This window comes from Eucyclogobius newberryi, unplaced genomic scaffold (genome assembly GCF_026437365.1).
Source record: "Eucyclogobius newberryi isolate DKJ021-1_F unplaced genomic scaffold, fEucNew1.0.hap1 SCAF_18, whole genome shotgun sequence".
Classification (NCBI taxonomy): domain Eukaryota; kingdom Metazoa; phylum Chordata; class Actinopteri; order Gobiiformes; family Gobiidae; genus Eucyclogobius; species Eucyclogobius newberryi.
Genome location: NW_027315812.1, coordinates 409932 through 427500, shown reverse-complemented (window position 1 = coordinate 427500; position 17569 = coordinate 409932). Strand labels below are relative to the sequence as shown.

General features: G+C 43.9%; 1 protein-coding gene and 1 long non-coding RNA gene across 3 annotated transcripts in view; both read right to left on the bottom strand.

Annotated features, from left to right (window-relative positions):
* Positions 1–17107, bottom strand: part of ubr2 (ubiquitin protein ligase E3 component n-recognin 2) — a 111206-nt gene extending 94099 nt beyond the window's left edge. For both annotated transcript variants that reach the window (XR_011927684.1, XM_072450369.1), the window contains exons 1-8: positions 16997–17107; positions 11691–11959; positions 10813–10891; positions 9900–10025; positions 9026–9156; positions 8156–8294; positions 1257–1319; positions 1039–1159 (exon numbers count right to left, since the gene is read on the bottom strand). Coding sequence is in view for 1 of the 2 variants with exons in the window: in XM_072450369.1 (XP_072306470.1) it covers positions 1039–1159; positions 1257–1319; positions 8156–8294; positions 9026–9156; positions 9900–10025; positions 10813–10891; positions 11691–11959; positions 16997–17077 (1009 nt within the window). In the remaining variant the exon portion in view is untranslated. The remainder of the gene's footprint in view (positions 1–1038; positions 1160–1256; positions 1320–8155; positions 8295–9025; positions 9157–9899; positions 10026–10812; positions 10892–11690; positions 11960–16996) is intronic.
* Positions 275–1013, bottom strand: LOC140364278 (uncharacterized). Its single transcript, XR_011927685.1, has 3 exons — positions 889–1013; positions 635–724; positions 275–299 (listed from the first exon to the last, which is right to left on the bottom strand). It is a non-coding gene; the product is annotated as an uncharacterized lncRNA (long non-coding RNA).
* Positions 17108–17569: the final 462 nt, after the last annotated feature.

Here is a 17569-nt window from a genome sequence, read left to right as displayed (position 1 = left end):
GAGCAGGAGAGGACCTGGTGTCACTGACCTGAGCAGATGACCTGGTGTCACTGACCTGAGGAGAGGACCTGGTGTCACTGACCTGAGGAGAGTCAGTGACACCAGGTCCTCTCCTGCTCTGGTCAGTGACACCAGGTCCTCTCCTGCTCAGGTCAGTGACACCAGGTCCTCTCCTGCTCAGGTCAGTGACACCAGGTCCTCTCCTGGTGGTGGTGTCACTGACCTGAGCAGGAGAAGACCTGGTGTCACTGACCTGAGCAGGAGAGGACCTGGTGTCACTGACCTGAGCAGGAGATGACCTGGTGGTGTCACTGACCTGAGCAGGAGAGGACCTGGTGTCACTGACCTGAGCAGGAGAGGACCTGGTGTCACTGACCTGAGCAGGAGAGGACCTGGTGTCACTGACCTGAGCAGGAGAGGAACCTGGTGTCACTGACCTGATCAGGAGAGGACCTGGTGTCACTGACCTGAGCAGGAGAGGAACCTGGTGTCACTGACCTGATCAGGAGAGGACCTGGTGTCACTGACCTGAGCAGGAGAGGACCTGGTGTCACTGACCTGAGCAGGAGAGGACCTGGTGTCACTGACCTGAGCAGGAGAGGACCTGGTGTCACTGACCTGAGCAGGAGAGGACCTGGTGTCACTGACCTGAGCAGGAGAGGACCTGGTGTCACTGACCTGAGCAGGAGATGACCTGGTGTCACTGACCTGAGCAGGAGAGGACCTGGTGTCACTGACCTGAGCAGGAGAGGACCTGGTGTCACTGACCTGAGCAGGAGAGGACCTGGTGTCACTGACCTGAGCAGGAGAGGACCTGGTGTCACTGACCTGAGCAGGAGAGGACCTGGTGTCACTGACCTGAGCAGGAGAGGACCTGGTGTCACTGACCTGAGCAGGAGAGGACCTGGTGTCACTGACCTGAGCAGGAGATGACCTGGTGTCACTGACCTGAGCAGGAGAGGACCTGGTGTCACTGACCTGAGCAGGAGAGGACCTGGTGTCACTGACCTGAGCAGGAGAGGACCTGGTGTCACTGACCTGAGCAGGAGATGACTTGGGAGATCCAGCTCAGAGACTTGAGTGCAAACACCTGATGAGCCACGACAGTCGAGTGCATGACCTGAACCTTCAGAGGCTTCGACTGACGACCCGTGTTTCTCTGAAACCACAAACCAGAAAAGAAAAGATGTCAAACGAAGAGAGGAAAGAGAAAAGAATATATATATTTTTCACAGAGTGAAGGATTAAAGTCTCACCACGATGACAGACTTGGCCTGTTCACACGACTGGAAGTCTCCAAAACGCACAGACGTTCGGCCCTGAAACAAAACTCATGCTTTTCAAATAAAAGTCAAAGCAAAATAATCTATCGTGTTAGTAATACTTCAGTTGTGTTAGTAATACTTCAGTTGTGTGAGTAATACTTCAGTTGTGTTAGTAATACTTCAGTTGTGTTAGTAATACTTCAGGTGTGTTAGTAATACTTCAGTTGTGTGAGTAATACTTCAGTTGTGTTAGTAATACTTCAGTTGTGTTAGTAATACTTCAGGTGTGTTAGTAATACTTCAGTTGTGTTAGTAATACTTCAGTTGTGTTAGTAATACTTCAGTTGTGTGAGTAATACTTCAGGTGTGTTAGTAATACTTCAGTTGTGTTAGTAATACTTCAGTTGTGTTAGTAATACTTCAGTTGTGTTAGTAATACTTCAGTTGTGTTAGTAATACTTCAGTTGTGTTAGTAATACTTCAGGTGTGTTAGTAATACTTCAGGTGTGTTAGTAATACTTCAGTTGTGTGAGTAATACTTCAGTTGTGTTAGTAATACTTCAGTTGTGTTAGTAATACTTCAGTTGTGTTAGTAATACTTCAGTTGTGTTAGTAATACTTCAGTTGTGTTAGTAATACTTCAGTTGTGTGAGTAATACTTCAGTTGTGTTAGTAATACTTCAGTTGTGTTAGTAATACTTCAGTTGTGTTAGTAATACTTCAGTTGTGTGAGTAATACTTCAGTTGTGTTAGTAATACTTCAGTTGTGTTAGTAATACTTCAGTTGTGTTAGTAATACTTCAGGTGTGTTAGTAATACTTCAGTTGTGTGAGTAATACTTCAGTTGTGTTAGTAATACTTCAGTTGTGTTAGTAATACTTCAGTTGTGTGAGTAATACTTCAGTTGTGTTAGTAATACTTCAGGTGTGTTAGTAATACTTCAGGTGTGTTAGTAATACTTCAGTTGTGTTAGTAATACTTCAGTTGTGTTAGTAATACTTCAGTTGTGTTAGTAATACTTCAGTTGTGTTAGTAATACTTCAGGTGTGTTAGTAATACTTCAGGTGTGTTAGTAATACTTCAGTTGTGTGAGTAATACTTCAGTTGTGTTAGTAATACTTCAGTTGTGTTAGTAATACTTCAGTTGTGTTAGTAATACTTCAGGTGTGTTAGTAATACTTCAGGTGTGTTAGTAATACTTCAGTTGTGTTAGTAATACTTCAGTTGTGTTAGTAATACTTCAGTTGTGTTAGTAATACTTCAGGTGTGTTAGTAATACTTCAGGTGTGTTAGTAATACTTCAGTTGTGTGAGTAATACTTCAGTTGTGTTAGTAATACTTCAGTTGTGTGAGTAATACTTCAGTTGTGTTAGTAATACTTCAGTTGTGTGAGTAATACTTCAGTTGTGTTAGTAATACTTCAGTTGTGTTAGTAATACTTCAGGTGTGTTAGTAATACTTCAGTTGTGTTAGTAATACTTCAGTTGTGTTAGTAATACTTCAGTTGTGTTAGTAATACTTCAGTTGTGTGAGTAATACTTCAGTTGTGTTAGTAATACTTCAGGTGTGTTAGTAATACTTCAGTTGTGTGAGTAATACTTCAGTTGTGTTAGTAATACTTCAGTTGTGTTAGTAATACTTCAGTTGTGTGAGTAATACTTCAGTTGTGTTAGTAATACTTCAGTTGTGTTAGTAATACTTCAGGTGTGTTAGTAATACTTCAGTTGTGTTAGTAATACTTCAGTTGTGTGAGTAATACTTCAGGTGTGTTAGTAATACTTCAGTTGTGTTAGTAATACTTCAGTTGTGTTAGTAATACTTCAGTTGTGTTAGTAATACTTCAGTTGTGTTAGTAATACTTCAGTTGTGTTAGTAATACTTCAGTTGTGTTAGTAATACTTCAGGTGTGTTAGTAATACTTCAGTTGTGTGAGTAATACTTCAGTTGTGTTAGTAATACTTCAGTTGTGTTAGTAATACTTCAGTTGTGTTAGTAATACTTCAGTTGTGTTAGTAATACTTCAGTTGTGTTAGTAATACTTCAGTTGTGTTAGTAATACTTCAGTTGTGTGAGTAATACTTCAGTTGTGTTAGTAATACTTCAGTTGTGTTAGTAATACTTCAGTTGTGTTAGTAACACTTCAGTTGTGTGAGTAATACTTCAGTTGTGTTAGTAATACTTCAGTTGTGTTAGTAATACTTCAGTTGTGTTAGTAATACTTAAGGTGTGTTAGTAATACTTCAGTTGTGTGAGTAATACTTCAGTTGTGTTAGTAATACTTCAGTTGTGTTAGTAATACTTCAGTTGTGTGAGTAATACTTCAGTTGTGTTAGTAATACTTCAGGTGTGTTAGTAATACTTCAGGTGTGTTAGTAATACTTCAGTTGTGTTAGTAATACTTCAGTTGTGTTAGTAATACTTCAGTTGTGTTAGTAATACTTCAGTTGTGTTAGTAATACTTCAGGTGTGTTAGTAATACTTCAGGTGTGTTAGTAATACTTCAGTTGTGTGAGTAATACTTCAGTTGTGTTAGTAATACTTCAGTTGTGTGAGTAATACTTCAGTTGTGTTAGTAATACTTCAGTTGTGTGAGTAATACTTCAGTTGTGTTAGTAATACTTCAGTTGTGTTAGTAATACTTCAGTTGTGTTAGTAATACTTCAGGTGTGTTAGTAATACTTCAGGTGTGTTAGTAATACTTCAGTTGTGTGAGTAATACTTCAGTTGTGTTAGTAATACTTCAGTTGTGTTAGTAATACTTCAGTTGTGTGAGTAATACTTCAGTTGTGTGAGTAATACTTCAGTTGTGTTAGTAATACTTCAGTTGTGTTAGTAATACTTCAGTTGTGTTAGTAATACTTCAGTTGTGTTAGTAATACTTCAGTTGTGTTAGTAATACTTCAGTTGTGTGAGTAATACTTCAGTTGTGTTAGTAATACTTCAGTTGTGTTAGTAATACTTCAGTTGTGTGAGTAATACTTCAGTTGTGTTAGTAATACTTCAGTTGTGTGAGTAATACTTCAGTTGTGTGAGTAATATTTCAGTTGTGTTAGTAATACTTCAGTTGTGTTAGTAATACTTCAGTTGTGTGAGTAATACTTCAGTTGTGTTAGTAATACTTCAGTTGTGTGAGTAATACTTCAGTTGTGTGAGTAATACTTCAGTTGTGTTAGTAATACTTCAGTTGTATTAGTAATACTTCAGTTGTGTGAGTAATAGTAATAACATGTACAATAAAACTCACCGTGCAAAGCAATTAAAACATTAAAAACACTAAACAACAACAGAAGTTACTAAAAGTACAAGAAACAGTGAGCACAGGTGAGTGTAAAGAGGCGGAGCACAGGTGAGTGTAAAGAGGCGGAGCACAGGTGAGTGTAAAGAGGCGGAGCACAGGTGAATGTAAAGAGGCGGAGCACAGGTGGGTGTAACGAGGCGGAGCACAGGTGAGTGTAAAGAGGCGGAGCACAGTGTAAAGAGGCGGAGCACAGGTGAGTGTAAAGAGGCGGAGCACAGGTGAGTGTAAAGAGGCGGAGCACAGGTGAGTGTAAAGAGGCGGAGGCGGAGCACAGGTGAGTGTAAAGAGGCGGAGCACAGGTGAGTGTAAAGAATATTACAGTAAAGAGGCGGAGCACAGGTGAGTGTAAAGGGGCGGAGCAAAGGTGAGTGTAAAGGGGCGGAGCACAGGTGAGTGTAAAGAGGCGGAGCACAGGTGAGTGTAACGATGCGGAGCACAGGTGAGTGTAACGATGCGGAGCACAGGTGAGTGTAAAGAGGCAGAGCACAGGTGAGTGTAAAGAGGCGGAGCACAGTGTAAAGAGGCAGAGCACAGGTGAGTGTAAAGAGGCGGAGAACAGGTGAGTTTAAAGAGGCGGAGCACAGGTGAGTGTAACGATGCGGAGCACAGGTGAGTGTAAAGAGGCGGAGCACAGGTGAGTGTAAAGGGGCGGAGCACAGGTGAGTGTAAAGAGGCGGAGCACAGGTGAGTGTAAAGGGGCGGAGCACAGGTGAGTGTAAAGAGGCGGAGCACAGGTGAGTGTAAAGAATATTACAGTAAAGAGTCAGAGCACAGGTGAGTGTAAAGAGGCGGAGCACAGGTGAGTGTAAAGGGGCGGAGCACAGGTGAGTGTAAAGAGGCGGAGCACAGGTGAGTGTAAAGGGGCGGAGCACAGGTGAGTGTAAAGAGGCGGAGCACAGGTTAGTGTAACGATGCGGAGCACAGGTGAGTGTAAAGAGGCGGAGCACAGGTGAGTGTAAAGAGGCGGAGCACAGTGTAAAGAGGCGGAGCACAGTGTAAAGAGGCAGAGCACAGGTGAGTGTAAAGAGGCGGAGAACAGGTGAGTTTAAAGAGGCGGAGCACAGGTGAGTGTAACGATGCGGAGCACAGGTGAGTGTAAAGAGGCGGAGCACAGTGTAAAGAGGCGGAGCACAGGTGAGTGTAAAGAGGCGGAGCACAGGTGAGTGTAAAGAATATTACAGTAAAGAGGCGGAGCACAGGTGAGTGTAAAGGGGCGGAGCACAGGTGAGTGTAAAGAGGCGGAGCACAGGTGAGTGTAACGATGCGGAGCACAGGTGAGTGTAAAGAGGCGGAGCACAGGTGAGTGTAAAGAGGCGGAGCACAGGTGAGTGTAAAGAGGCGGAGCACAGTATAAAGAGGCGGAGCACAAGTGAGTGTAAAGAGGCGGAGCACAGTGTAAAGAGGCGGAGTACAGTGTAAAGAGGCGGAGCACAGGTGAGTGTAAAGAGGCGGAGAACAGGTGAGTTTAAAGAGGCGGAGCACAGGTGAGTGTAAAGAGGCGGAGCACAGGTGAGTGTAAAGGGGCAGAGCACAGGTGAGTGTAAAGAGGCGGAGCACAGGTGAGTGTAAAGAATATTACAGTAAAGAGGCGGAGCACAGGTGAGTGTAAAGGGGCGGAGCACAGGTGAGTGTAAAGAGGCGGAGCACAGGTGAGTGTAACGATGCGGAGCACAGGTGAGTGTAAAGAGGCGGAGCACAGTGTAAAGAGGCGGAGCACAGGTGAGTGTAAAGAGGCGGAGCACAGTATAAAGAGGCGGAGAACAGGTGAGTTTCAAGAATATTACAGTAAAGAGGCGGAGCACAGGTGAGTGTAAAGAGGCGGAGCACAGGTGAGTGTAAAGAATATTACAGTAAAGAGGCGGAGCACAGGTGAGTGTAAAGAGGCGGAGCACAGGTGAGTGTAAAGAGGCGGAGCACAGGTGAGTGTAAAGGGGCGGAGCACAGGTGAGTGTAAAGAGGCGGAGCACAGGTGAGTGTAAAGAATATTACAGTAAAGAGTCAGAGCACAGGTGAGTGTAAAGAGGCGGAGCACAGGTGAGTGTAAAGGGGCGGAGCACAGGTGAGTGTAAAGAGGCGGAGCACAGGTGAGTGTAAAGGGGCGGAGCACAGGTGAGTGTAAAGAGGCGGAGCACAGGTTAGTGTAACGATGCGGAGCACAGGTGAGTGTAAAGAGGCGGAGCACAGGTGAGTGTAAAGAGGCGGAGCACAGTGTAAAGAGGCGGAGCACAGTGTAAAGAGGCAGAGCACAGGTGAGTGTAAAGAGGCGGAGAACAGGTGAGTTTAAAGAGGCGGAGCACAGGTGAGTGTAAAGAGGCGGAGCACAGTGTAAAGAGGCGGAGCACAGTGTAAAGAGGCGGAGCACAGTGTAAAGAGGCGGAGCACAGGTGAGTGTAAAGAGGCGGAGCACAGGTGAGTGTAAAGAATATTACAGTAAAGAGGCGGAGCACAGGTGAGTGTAAAGGGGCGGAGCACAGGTGAGTGTAAAGAGGCGGAGCACAGGTGAGTGTAACGATGCGGAGCACAGGTGAGTGTAAAGAGGCGGAGCACAGGTGAGTGTAAAGAGGCGGAGCACAGTGTAAAGAGGCGGAGCACAGGTGAGTGTAAAGAGGCGCAGCACAGTATAAAGAGGCGGAGAACAGGTGAGTTTAAAGAATATTACAGTAAAGAGGCGGAGCACAGGTGAGTGTAAAGAGGCGGAGCACAGGTGAGTGTAAAGAATATTACAGTAAAGAGGCGGAGCACAGGTGAGTGTAAAGAGGCGGAGCACAGGTGAGTGTAAAGAGGCGGAGCACAGGTGAGTGTAAAGAGGCAGAGCACAGTGTAAAGAGGCGGAGCACAGGTGAGTGTAAAGAGGCGGAGCACAGGTGAGTGTAAAGAGGCGGAGCACAGGTGAGTGTAAAGAGGCAGAGCACAGGTGAGTGTAAAGAGGCGGAGCACAGGTGAGTGTAAAGAGGCGGAGCACAGGTGAGTGTAAAGAGGCAGAGCACAGTGTAAAGAGGCGGCGCACAGGTGAGTGTAAAGAGGCAGAGCACAGGTGAGTGTAAAGAGGCGGAGCACAGGTGAGTGTAAAGAGGCGGAGCACAGGTGCCGCGTTCACAGACTTTGAATGTAAACTGGAGGCTTTGGCTTTAGGCTGATATAATATATATATCATTTTCTTTTGGTCCGATATGGCTCTTTGAACATTTGGGGTCAGACTTGGGAGTGTTTGGTTGTATTTCGGGTGTATTTTGGTTGTATTTTGGGTGTATTTCGGGTGTATTTTGGTTGTATTTTGGTTGTATTTCAGGTGTATTTCGGGTGTATTTCAGGTGTATTTTGGGTGTATTTCAGGTGTATTTCGGGTGTATTTCGGGTGTATTTCAGGTGTATTTCGGGTGTATTTCGGGTGTATTTCGGGGGTATTTCGGGGGTATTTCGGGTGTATTTCGAGTGTATTTCGGGTGTATTTCAGGTGTATTTCGGGTGTATTTCAGGTGTATTTCGGGTGTATTTCAGGTGTATTTTGAGTGTATTTTGGGTGTATTTCGGGTGTATTTCAGGTGTATTTTGGGTGTATTTGGGGTGTATTTGGGGGTGTATTTGGACTCACCTCTCGGTCCACAGCAGTGGCGAAGCTCACAGCTTCTTTCTGGTTGCAGTTGACGGCCTTCTGTAGCGTGTAGATCACCTGTTCATACGTGTGCACCTCGTCATTGAACAACATGCAGTAAAATGTGTCGTCTTTGTCCCTGTGGAGGACAGAGAGACACAAAGTGAGTCCTTCATATTTCAAATCAAGATCATTCCAAAACTGTTCAGAAAACATCAGTTTGTGCTGTTTATGGGATTTTATAGTATCAATACTTTTGACAATCCTGTAAATAAGAGTCACTCTTTCCTTCAGCTTTTGATAACAATATTACTAAAATATATTACTAAAATATATTACTAAAATATATTACTAAAATATATTACAAAAATATATTACTAAAATATATTACTAAAATATATTACAAAAATATATTACTAAAATATATTACAAAAATATATTACTAAAATATATTACTAAAATATATTACTAAAATATATTACAAAAATATATTACTAAAATATATTACTAAAATATATTACTAAAATATATTACTAAAATATATTACTAAAATATATTATTAAAGGCCTAAATATAAGCCAGATACTGGCTCCATGTATTTGTGCATCCCAAGTTTAAATCAGAGAGTCCTAGAATGTTTGTAGAGTCCAGGTCGAGTCCAGGTCGAGTCCAGGCTGAGTCCAGGCTGAGTCCAGGTCGAGTCCAGGCTGAGTCCAGGCTGAGTCCAGGCTAAGTCAAGGCTGAGTCCAGGCTGAGTCCAGGTCGAGTCCAAGTCGAGTCCAAGTCGAGTCCAGGCTGAGTCCAGGCTGAGTCCAGGCTGAGTCCAGGCTGAGTCCAGGTGGATCTTCTAAAGGTTCCTCAGGTTCTTACGGTGGTTCTAGTCCCGGGGGGAGGCTGTCCTCTTGGTCCCACGTCAGCATGTCCACAGCGTACTTCAGAACCGCTCTGAAGACCCGAAAGGCCCGAAAGACCAGGTCCGGATCCAAAGACTGGACTGGGTCCTGAGGGGAAAGCAAATCAAACACAGTGATATGCTAACATTTGTCTTTAGGTTCCTTTGCTTTCATTTCTTCAACAAAAAAAGAAATATCCTCTTCTCTTGCGTCTGTGTGGATCTTACCTGGTCCTGGTCCTGGCCCTGGTCCTGGGGAAGGGGGGAGCTGGTCTTACCTGGTCCTGGTCCTGGTCCTGGTCCTGGTCCTGGGGAAGGGGGGAGCTGGTCTTACCTGGTCCTGGTCCTGGTCCTGGCCCTGGTCCTGGGGAAGGGGGGAGCTGGTCTTACCTGGTCCTGGTCCTGGTCCTTGTCCTGGTCCTGGGGAAGGGGGGAGCTGGTCTTACCTGGTCCTGGTCCTGGTCCTGGTCCTGGGGAAGGGGGGAGCTGGTCTTACCTGGTCCTGGTCCTGGTCCTGGCCCTGGTCCTGGGGAAGGGGGGAGCTGGTCTTACCTGGTCCTGGTCCTGGTCCTTGTCCTGGTCCTGGGGAAGGGGGGAGCTGGTCTTACCTGGTCCTGGTCCTGGTCCTGGGGAAGGGGGGAGCTGGTCTTACCTGGTCCTGGTCCTGGTCTTTGGGAAGGGGGGACCTGGTCTTACCTGGTCCTGGTCCTGGGGAAGGGGGGAGCTGGTCTTACCTGGTCCTGGTCCTGGTCCTGGTCCTGGTCCTGGTCCTGGTCTTTGGGAAGGGGGGACCTGGTCTTACCTGGTCCTGGTCCTGGTCCTGGTCCTGGGGAAGGGGGGACCTGGTCTTACCTGGTCCTGGTCCTGGTCCTGGTCCTGGTCCTGGTCCTGGGGAAGGTGAGAGCTGCAGAATGGTCCTTGTTTCCAGGCCTCAGAGTCGCCACAGTCACAAAAGCCTCCGCCTCCAGAAGTCGTCATCTGAAAAAACAAGAGTTTTAGGTTTTAGCAGGAGGGACGTCCTCTAGAGACACACTGAGGACACACTGAGGACACAATGAGGACACGCTGAAGACACACTGAAGACACGCTGAGGACACACTGAAGACACACTGAGGACACACTGAAGACACACTGAGGACACACTGAAGACACACTGAGGACACACTGAAGACACACTGAAGACACACTGAGGACACACTGAAGACACACTGAGGACACACTGAGGACACAATGATGACACGCTGAAGACACACTGAAGACACGCTGAGGACACACTGAAGACACACTGAGGACACACTGAAGACACACTGAGGACACACTGAAGACACACTGAGGACACACTGAGGACACACTGAAGACACACTGAGGACACACTGAAGACACACTGAAGACACACTGAGGACACACTGAGGACACACTGAAGACACACTGAGGACACACTGAGGACACACTGAGGACACACTGAAGACACACTGAGGACACACTGAGGACACACTGAGGACACACTGAAGATACACTGAGGACACACTGAGGACACACTGAGGACACACTGAGGACACACTGAGGACACACTGAAGACACACTGAGGACACACTGAGGACACACTGAGGACACACTGAGGACACACTGAGGACACACTGAAGACACACTGAAGACACACTGAGGACACACTGAGGACACACTGAGGACACACTGAAGACACACTGAATGCACACACAATGAAGAGGACAAAGACAACCAGAGACAACATGGCAGTAGGACTTACTCTGTAGCGATGGTCTTTGTGGACACTCCCCAGGAAACAGTTCATACAGAGGACACAAGTCGAGTCTGCAGCACACTCCCTGAAACAGAACAAGAGCGAGTCAAGACCAGAACAAGAGCGAGTCAAGACCAGAACAAGAGCGAGTCAAGACCAGAACAAGACCGAGTCAAGACCAGAACAAGACCGAGTCAAGACCAGAACAAGACCGAGTCAAGACCAGAACAAGACCGAGTCAAGACCAGAACAAGAGCGAGTCAAGACCAGAACAAGACCGAGTCAAGACCAGAACAAGACAGAGTCAAGACCAGAACAAGACCGAGTCAAGACCAGAACAAGAGCGAGTCAAGACCAGAACAAGACCGAGTCAAGACCAGAACAAGACAGAGTCAAGACCAGAACAAGACCGAGTCAAGACCAGAACAAGGCAGAGTCAAGACCAGAACAAGACCGAGTCAAGACCAGAACAAGACAGAGTCAAGACCAGAACAAGACAGAGTCAAGACCAGAACAAGACAGAGTCAAGACCAGAGCGAGTCTCTTCGTTGTGTTGGTCTAAAGTTAGAGTTTGTAAAATGCTTCATTCATAAATATTCTTCTTCAGTCACAGATTTACATTTTTATTAAAGGTCAAACACACATCACGGCTCCTGCAGCTCTAGTGTTTTACATGTTCATGTTAGGGTTAAGGTCAGAGGTCAGCTGGGGTTATGTCAGCTGTGCAAGTGCATGGGGTTCATAGGGTTAAGGTCAGAGGTCAGCTGGGGTTATGTCAGCTGTGCAAGTGCATGGGGTTCATAGGGTTAAGGTCAGAGGTCAGCTGGGGTTATGTCAGCTGTACTTGTGCATGGTGTTCGTTAGTGTTAAATGTCAGAGGTCACCTGCAAGAGTAAGTGGGCTCTCCGACTCTGAACACGTGTCCGCACAGCGTTGATCCGCGGTTAGCTTCCTTCAGAGCGGCTAATGCGGCACTAGGTTCCTTCCCCAACAGCAGCCACTCCAGAGGAGCCAATAGGAGCAGCTGAATGCCAAGCTCCTCCCTCTGCTCCTCCCTGAGCCCTGCACCCTGCCCCTCCCTCAGCAGGTGAGGAACGAGCCGAGCCAGGTGAGCGTAAAGGGGTGTGGCCAAGTCCAGGGACAACAGCCATGTCTGAGAGAACAGATTACATGTTATCACATGTTACTGCATGTTATTGCATGTTATCGCATGTTATTACATGTTACTGCATGTTATTGCATTGTTATCGCATGTTATTACATGTTATCACATGTTACTGCATGTTATTGCATGTTATCTCATGTTATTACATGTTATCACATGTTACTGCATGTTATTGCATGTTATCGCATGTTATTACATGTTATCACATGTTACTGCATGTTATTGCATGTTATCGCATGTTATTACATGTTATCACATGTTACTGCATGTTATTGCATGTTATTACATGTTACTGCATGTTAAGATAAGATAGGATAAGATATTCCTTTATTGTCCCACATGGGGAAATTTCATTGGTGCAACGATACAGAGGTAGATACAGAAGAACAGATCACTTATAGGAAGTCTGAAAAACACTTTCAGTAGAAGATCTCCTATAAATAAATAAAAACTCCCATAGACAAATAAATACATGAATACCATTGCATGTGATCCCGACAGTAATTGCACATGAATATGTGTCACGACAGCACATAGATTGCACATGAATTTCACAGCAATTGCACATACGACAGAATTGCACATCAGTATTAGGTTAGGTCAGTATTGCGCCGGGATAACGTGACGATCTCCGGGTAAGACGACTGTTCTCCGCAGTTTCATGAGTTCCTCCTTTGTGGAAACGCGGTACGGCGCCGGCCGGGGGGCGGGGCCGGAGCCGGGGGGCGGGGCCGGAGCCGGGGGGCGGGGCCGGAGCCGGGGGACTCAGAGCCAAAACACATCGCAACGACACGACGAAAACACTCAATCCAGCCGAATAAAGTCAAAACAAGTTAATTTAAAGCGATTCCAATGCGTGTCCCGATCGTTCGTGGAGTTCCTCTTTCATATAAACGTGTATATAAACGTGTACCGACGACACGCCGTACTTTAGCGCGGCCGGAGGGCGCGGGGGGGGCTGGTGGGCTCGCTCGGAGCTAGCTCACGTCACAACAACACAACGAACGCAACGAAAAACGCTCAAATCCAGCCGAAAAAAGTCAAAAACAGTTGAATTAAAAAACTATTCCAGCGCGTGTCCCTATCGTACAGTAAAATAGGAAAAATATACTGACTATATTTACAAAATATAGGAGATAAAGCACAATAAGTGTGAGAAAGAAGAGAGAGCGTTTACACCGGGCTGCCAGCTGTACCAGCGCCTTATGACGATGTGATTGCATGTTATCGCATGTTATTACATGTTATCACATGTTATTGCATGTTATCGCATGTTATTACATGTTATCACATGTTATTGCATGTTATTACATGTTATCACATGTTACTGCATGTTACTGCATGTTATTGCATGTTATCACATGTTATTGCATGTTATCGCATGTTATTACATGTTATCACATGTTATTGCATGTTATCGCATGTTATTACATGTTATCACATGTTACTGCATGTTATTGCATGTTATTGCATGTTATAACATGTTATTGCATGTTATCGCATGTTATTACATGTTATCACATGTTACTGCATGTTATTGCATGTTATCGCATGTTATTACATGTTATCACATGTTATTGCATGTTATCACATGTTATTACATGTTATCACATGTTATTGCATGTTATCGCATGTTATTACATGTTACTGCATGTTATTGCATGTTATCGCATGTTATCGCATGTTATCGCATGTTATCACATGTTATCACATGTTATTGCATGTTACAGCATGTTATTGCATGTTATTGCATGTTATCGCATGTTATCGCATGTGATCACATGTTACCGCATGTTATCACATGTTATCGCATGTTATCGCATGTTATCGCATGTTATCGCATGTTACCGCATGTTATCGCATGTTACCGCATGTTATCGCATGTTATCGCATGTTACCGCATGTTATCGCATGTTACCGCATGTTACCGCATGTTATCGCATCTACCTGCGTTGCACCAATGAAATTTCCCCATGTGGGACAATAAAGGATTATCTTATCTTATCTTACAGCATGTTATCGCATGTTACCGCATGTTATCGCATGTTATCGCATGTTATCGCATGTTACCGCATGTTATCGCATGTTATCGCATGTTACCGCATGTTATTGCATGTTATCGCATGTTATCGTATCGCATGTTATCGCATGTTATCGCATGTTACCGCATGTTACCGCATGTTATCGCATGTTATCGCATGTTATCGTATCGCATGTTATCGCATGTTATCGCATGTTATCGTATCACATGTTATCGCATGTTATCGCATGTTATCGCATGTTATCGCATGTTACCGCATGTTACCGCATGTTATTGCATGTTATCGCATGTTATCGTATCGCATGTTATCGCATGTTATCGCATGTTATCGTATCACATGTTATCGCATGTTATCGCATGTTATCGCATGTTATTGCATGTTACCGCATGTTACCGCATGTTATCGCATGTAATCGCATGTTATCCCATGTTATCGCATGTTATCGCATGTTATCGCATGTTATCACATGTTATCACATGTTATTACAACATATTATATCACATCATATCACATGTCCAGGAGAGAACAGCTCCTTGTAATCCCACACTGCTGTGGTTATACGCCCACTCGTTAATCAGATTATCAAAATAACATGTAAACAGGGTTATCTGATTACTCTCTGATCTGATTCTCAAATTAGCATGTCATTTAAAAAAATCTTAACAAATCAAATGTTTGTGCTTTTGAAATACAGCCATTGTCATAAATAAAATTAATAATTAATGTTAGAGTTCAACATCGTTGAATTATAAAAACTACATCTTCAAATTGACCTGAGACGTGAGACAAGTTTTATAGATCAAATGTGGCCAATAGATCCACAGGTGTTATTGTGTTGTAGTGTTATAGTGTTATAGTGTTATAGTGTGTAGTGTTATAGTGTTATAGTGTGTAGTGTTATTGTGTGTAGTGTTATAGTGTTATAGTGTGTAGTGTTATTGTGTGTAGTGTTATAGTGTTATAGTGTGTAGTGTTATAGTGTTATAGTGTTATAGTGTTATTGTGTTATAGTGCGTAGTGTTAGTGTTATAGTGTTATAGTGTGTAGTGTTATAGTGTGTAGTGTTATAGTGTGTAGTGTTATAGTGTTATAGTGTGTAGTGTTATTGTGTGTAGTGTTATAGTGTTATAGTGTGTAGTGTTATTGTGTGTAGTGTTATAGTGTGTAGTGTTATAGTGTTATAGTGTTATTGTGTTATTGTGTTATAGTGCGTAGTGTTAGTGTTATAGTGTTATAGTGTGTAGTGTTATAGTGTGTAGTGTTATAGTGTGTAGTGTTAGTGTTATAGTGTTATTGTGTGTAGTGTTAGTGTTATAGTGTGTAGTTATAGTGTTATTGTGTTGTAGTCTTAGTGTTATAGTGTTATAGTGTGTAGTGTTATAGTGTGTAGTGTTATAGTGTGTAGTGTTATAGTGTGTAGTGTTAGTTTTATAGTGTTATTGTGTGTAGTGTTAGTGTGTAGTGTTATAGTGTGTAGTGTTATAGTGTGTAGTATTATAGTGTTATAGTGTGTAGTGTTATAGTGTTATAGTGTGTAGTGTTATAGTGTGTAGTGTTATAGTGTGTAGTGTTATAGTGTGTAGTGTTATAGTGTTATAGTGTGTAGTGTTATAGTGTGTAGTGTTATAGTGTTATAGTGTGTAGTGTTATAGTGTGTAGTGTTATAGTGTTATAGTGTGTAGTGTTATAGTGTGTAGTGTTATAGTGTGTAGTGTTATAGTGTGTAGTATTATAGTGTTATAATGTGTAGTGTTATAGTGTTATAGTGTGTAGTGTTATAGTGTTATAGTGTGTAGTGTTATAGTGTGTAGTGTTATAGTGTGTAGTGTTATAGTGTGTAGTGTTATAGTGTTATAGTGTGTAGTGTTATAGTGTTATAGTGTGTAGTGTTATAGTGTGTAGTGTTATAGTGTTATAGTGTGTAGTGTTATAGTGTGTAGTGTTATAGTGTTATAGTGTGTAGTGTTATAGTGTGTAGTGTTATAGTGTGTAGTGTTATAGTGTGTAGTATTATAGTGTTATAGTGTGTAGTGTTATAGTGTGTAGTGTTATAGTGTGTAGTGTTATAGTGTTATAGTGTGTAGTGTTATAGTGTGTAGTGTTATAGTGTGTAGTGTTATAGTGTGTAGTGTTATAGTGTGTAGTGTTATAGTGTGTAGAGCATGCACTGTATAAAAGCAGATTCTTCGAATGGTCTTTTACCACTGCCTCTGGGTTTAATCCGGTTCAGCCTCAAACTAAAGAAAACCACTGCCTGGTTCTGACCTGAGCTGGACCTGAGCTGGACTTGAGCTGGACCTGAGCTGGACTTGAGCTGGACCTGAGCTGGACTTGAGCTGGACCTGAATCCTCAGACGTCCTCCTCAAAACAAATGACCTAAAGTGTGGTTTGTTTGCTCTTCTAAACACATCACGTTCATCTGGACTTGTGTCATCTCACTTACACTCAACATTTAAACTATTTAAAGTTACACTTGGGGTTATTCTTTGGTGACTCACTGCATCGGTGTCATAGAGCCAAACATCTCTGTTCTTTCAATACCAACAGTAGTTTACATCCTGCAGGACCTGATCTGGTCACACACTTTTCTCTGACATGATAAGCCCACAGACACTTTCTAAACACACATAATACTAAAGCTGTCACCACTGGTAACCTTCACAAACAAGTCTTTTATTCTGTTTGACAGTTAAAGGTTTTATCGGTTTAGTCTCCAGAAAAGGAGGAAAGTTTAGTTCAAGTGTTAGGTTAGTTGTTGACTGTCTAAGCCTAACCCTGGTGTTGATTTCCTGGAGGATTATAGTTGTTTTGCTCAGTTTGGCTCAGCTCTTTTCTGCAGAACTAACAGCTGATTATGACAGCGCAGCTCTTCTCCCACAAACCCCCACAAAAGCCTCTCAAAGCCGGGTTTAACCTGACCCACCACCGGGCCCAGGCTCCGGACACCAGCTCGAGTTCCGGCTCCAGGCTGCTACCGCTTACCGACGCCGTGTCGCGGGCGGAGAAGCTCAGAAACTCGGCGCACAACGCGGAGGTTGGATCTCGGTCCGAAGCGTCCGCCATCTTTGCTCTGCCTCCGAGGAAACCGGAAGAAGAAGGTGTAAACAGGAAGTGGCCACAATAAAGACCGCTTCAGTTAATCAAAGTGTTACGGAAAACTAATGACAAAACATTGGAGCGAAAGTGCTCATGAACCGCGTGGCCTGCGTGACGCCCCGGTGTTGTGCCGGGGTCAGGGTCGGGGTCAAGGTTAGGGTCAGGCGTGTGACCGGTTGGAGTCAATGGTTTATGACTGCTTGGTGTAATTACAGCGTGCTCCACTAGGAGGCGCCATTGCTTTGTGTTGCTGCTTGTTGACATGAAAAGTAGTACATGCTTTTACTAAGACTACTTCTCTCAATAAAATACATTTAAGTCGACTCCCATGAGTATGTGAATCCATGACACTTGGTACAATGGAGTTTTGTTTGTTTTTTGCCTTATTAAAGTGATGTCGGTTTAATAATGTTCCATTGTCCCTCAGATTGAGAATGAGAAAGAGTGATGGAAATAAAG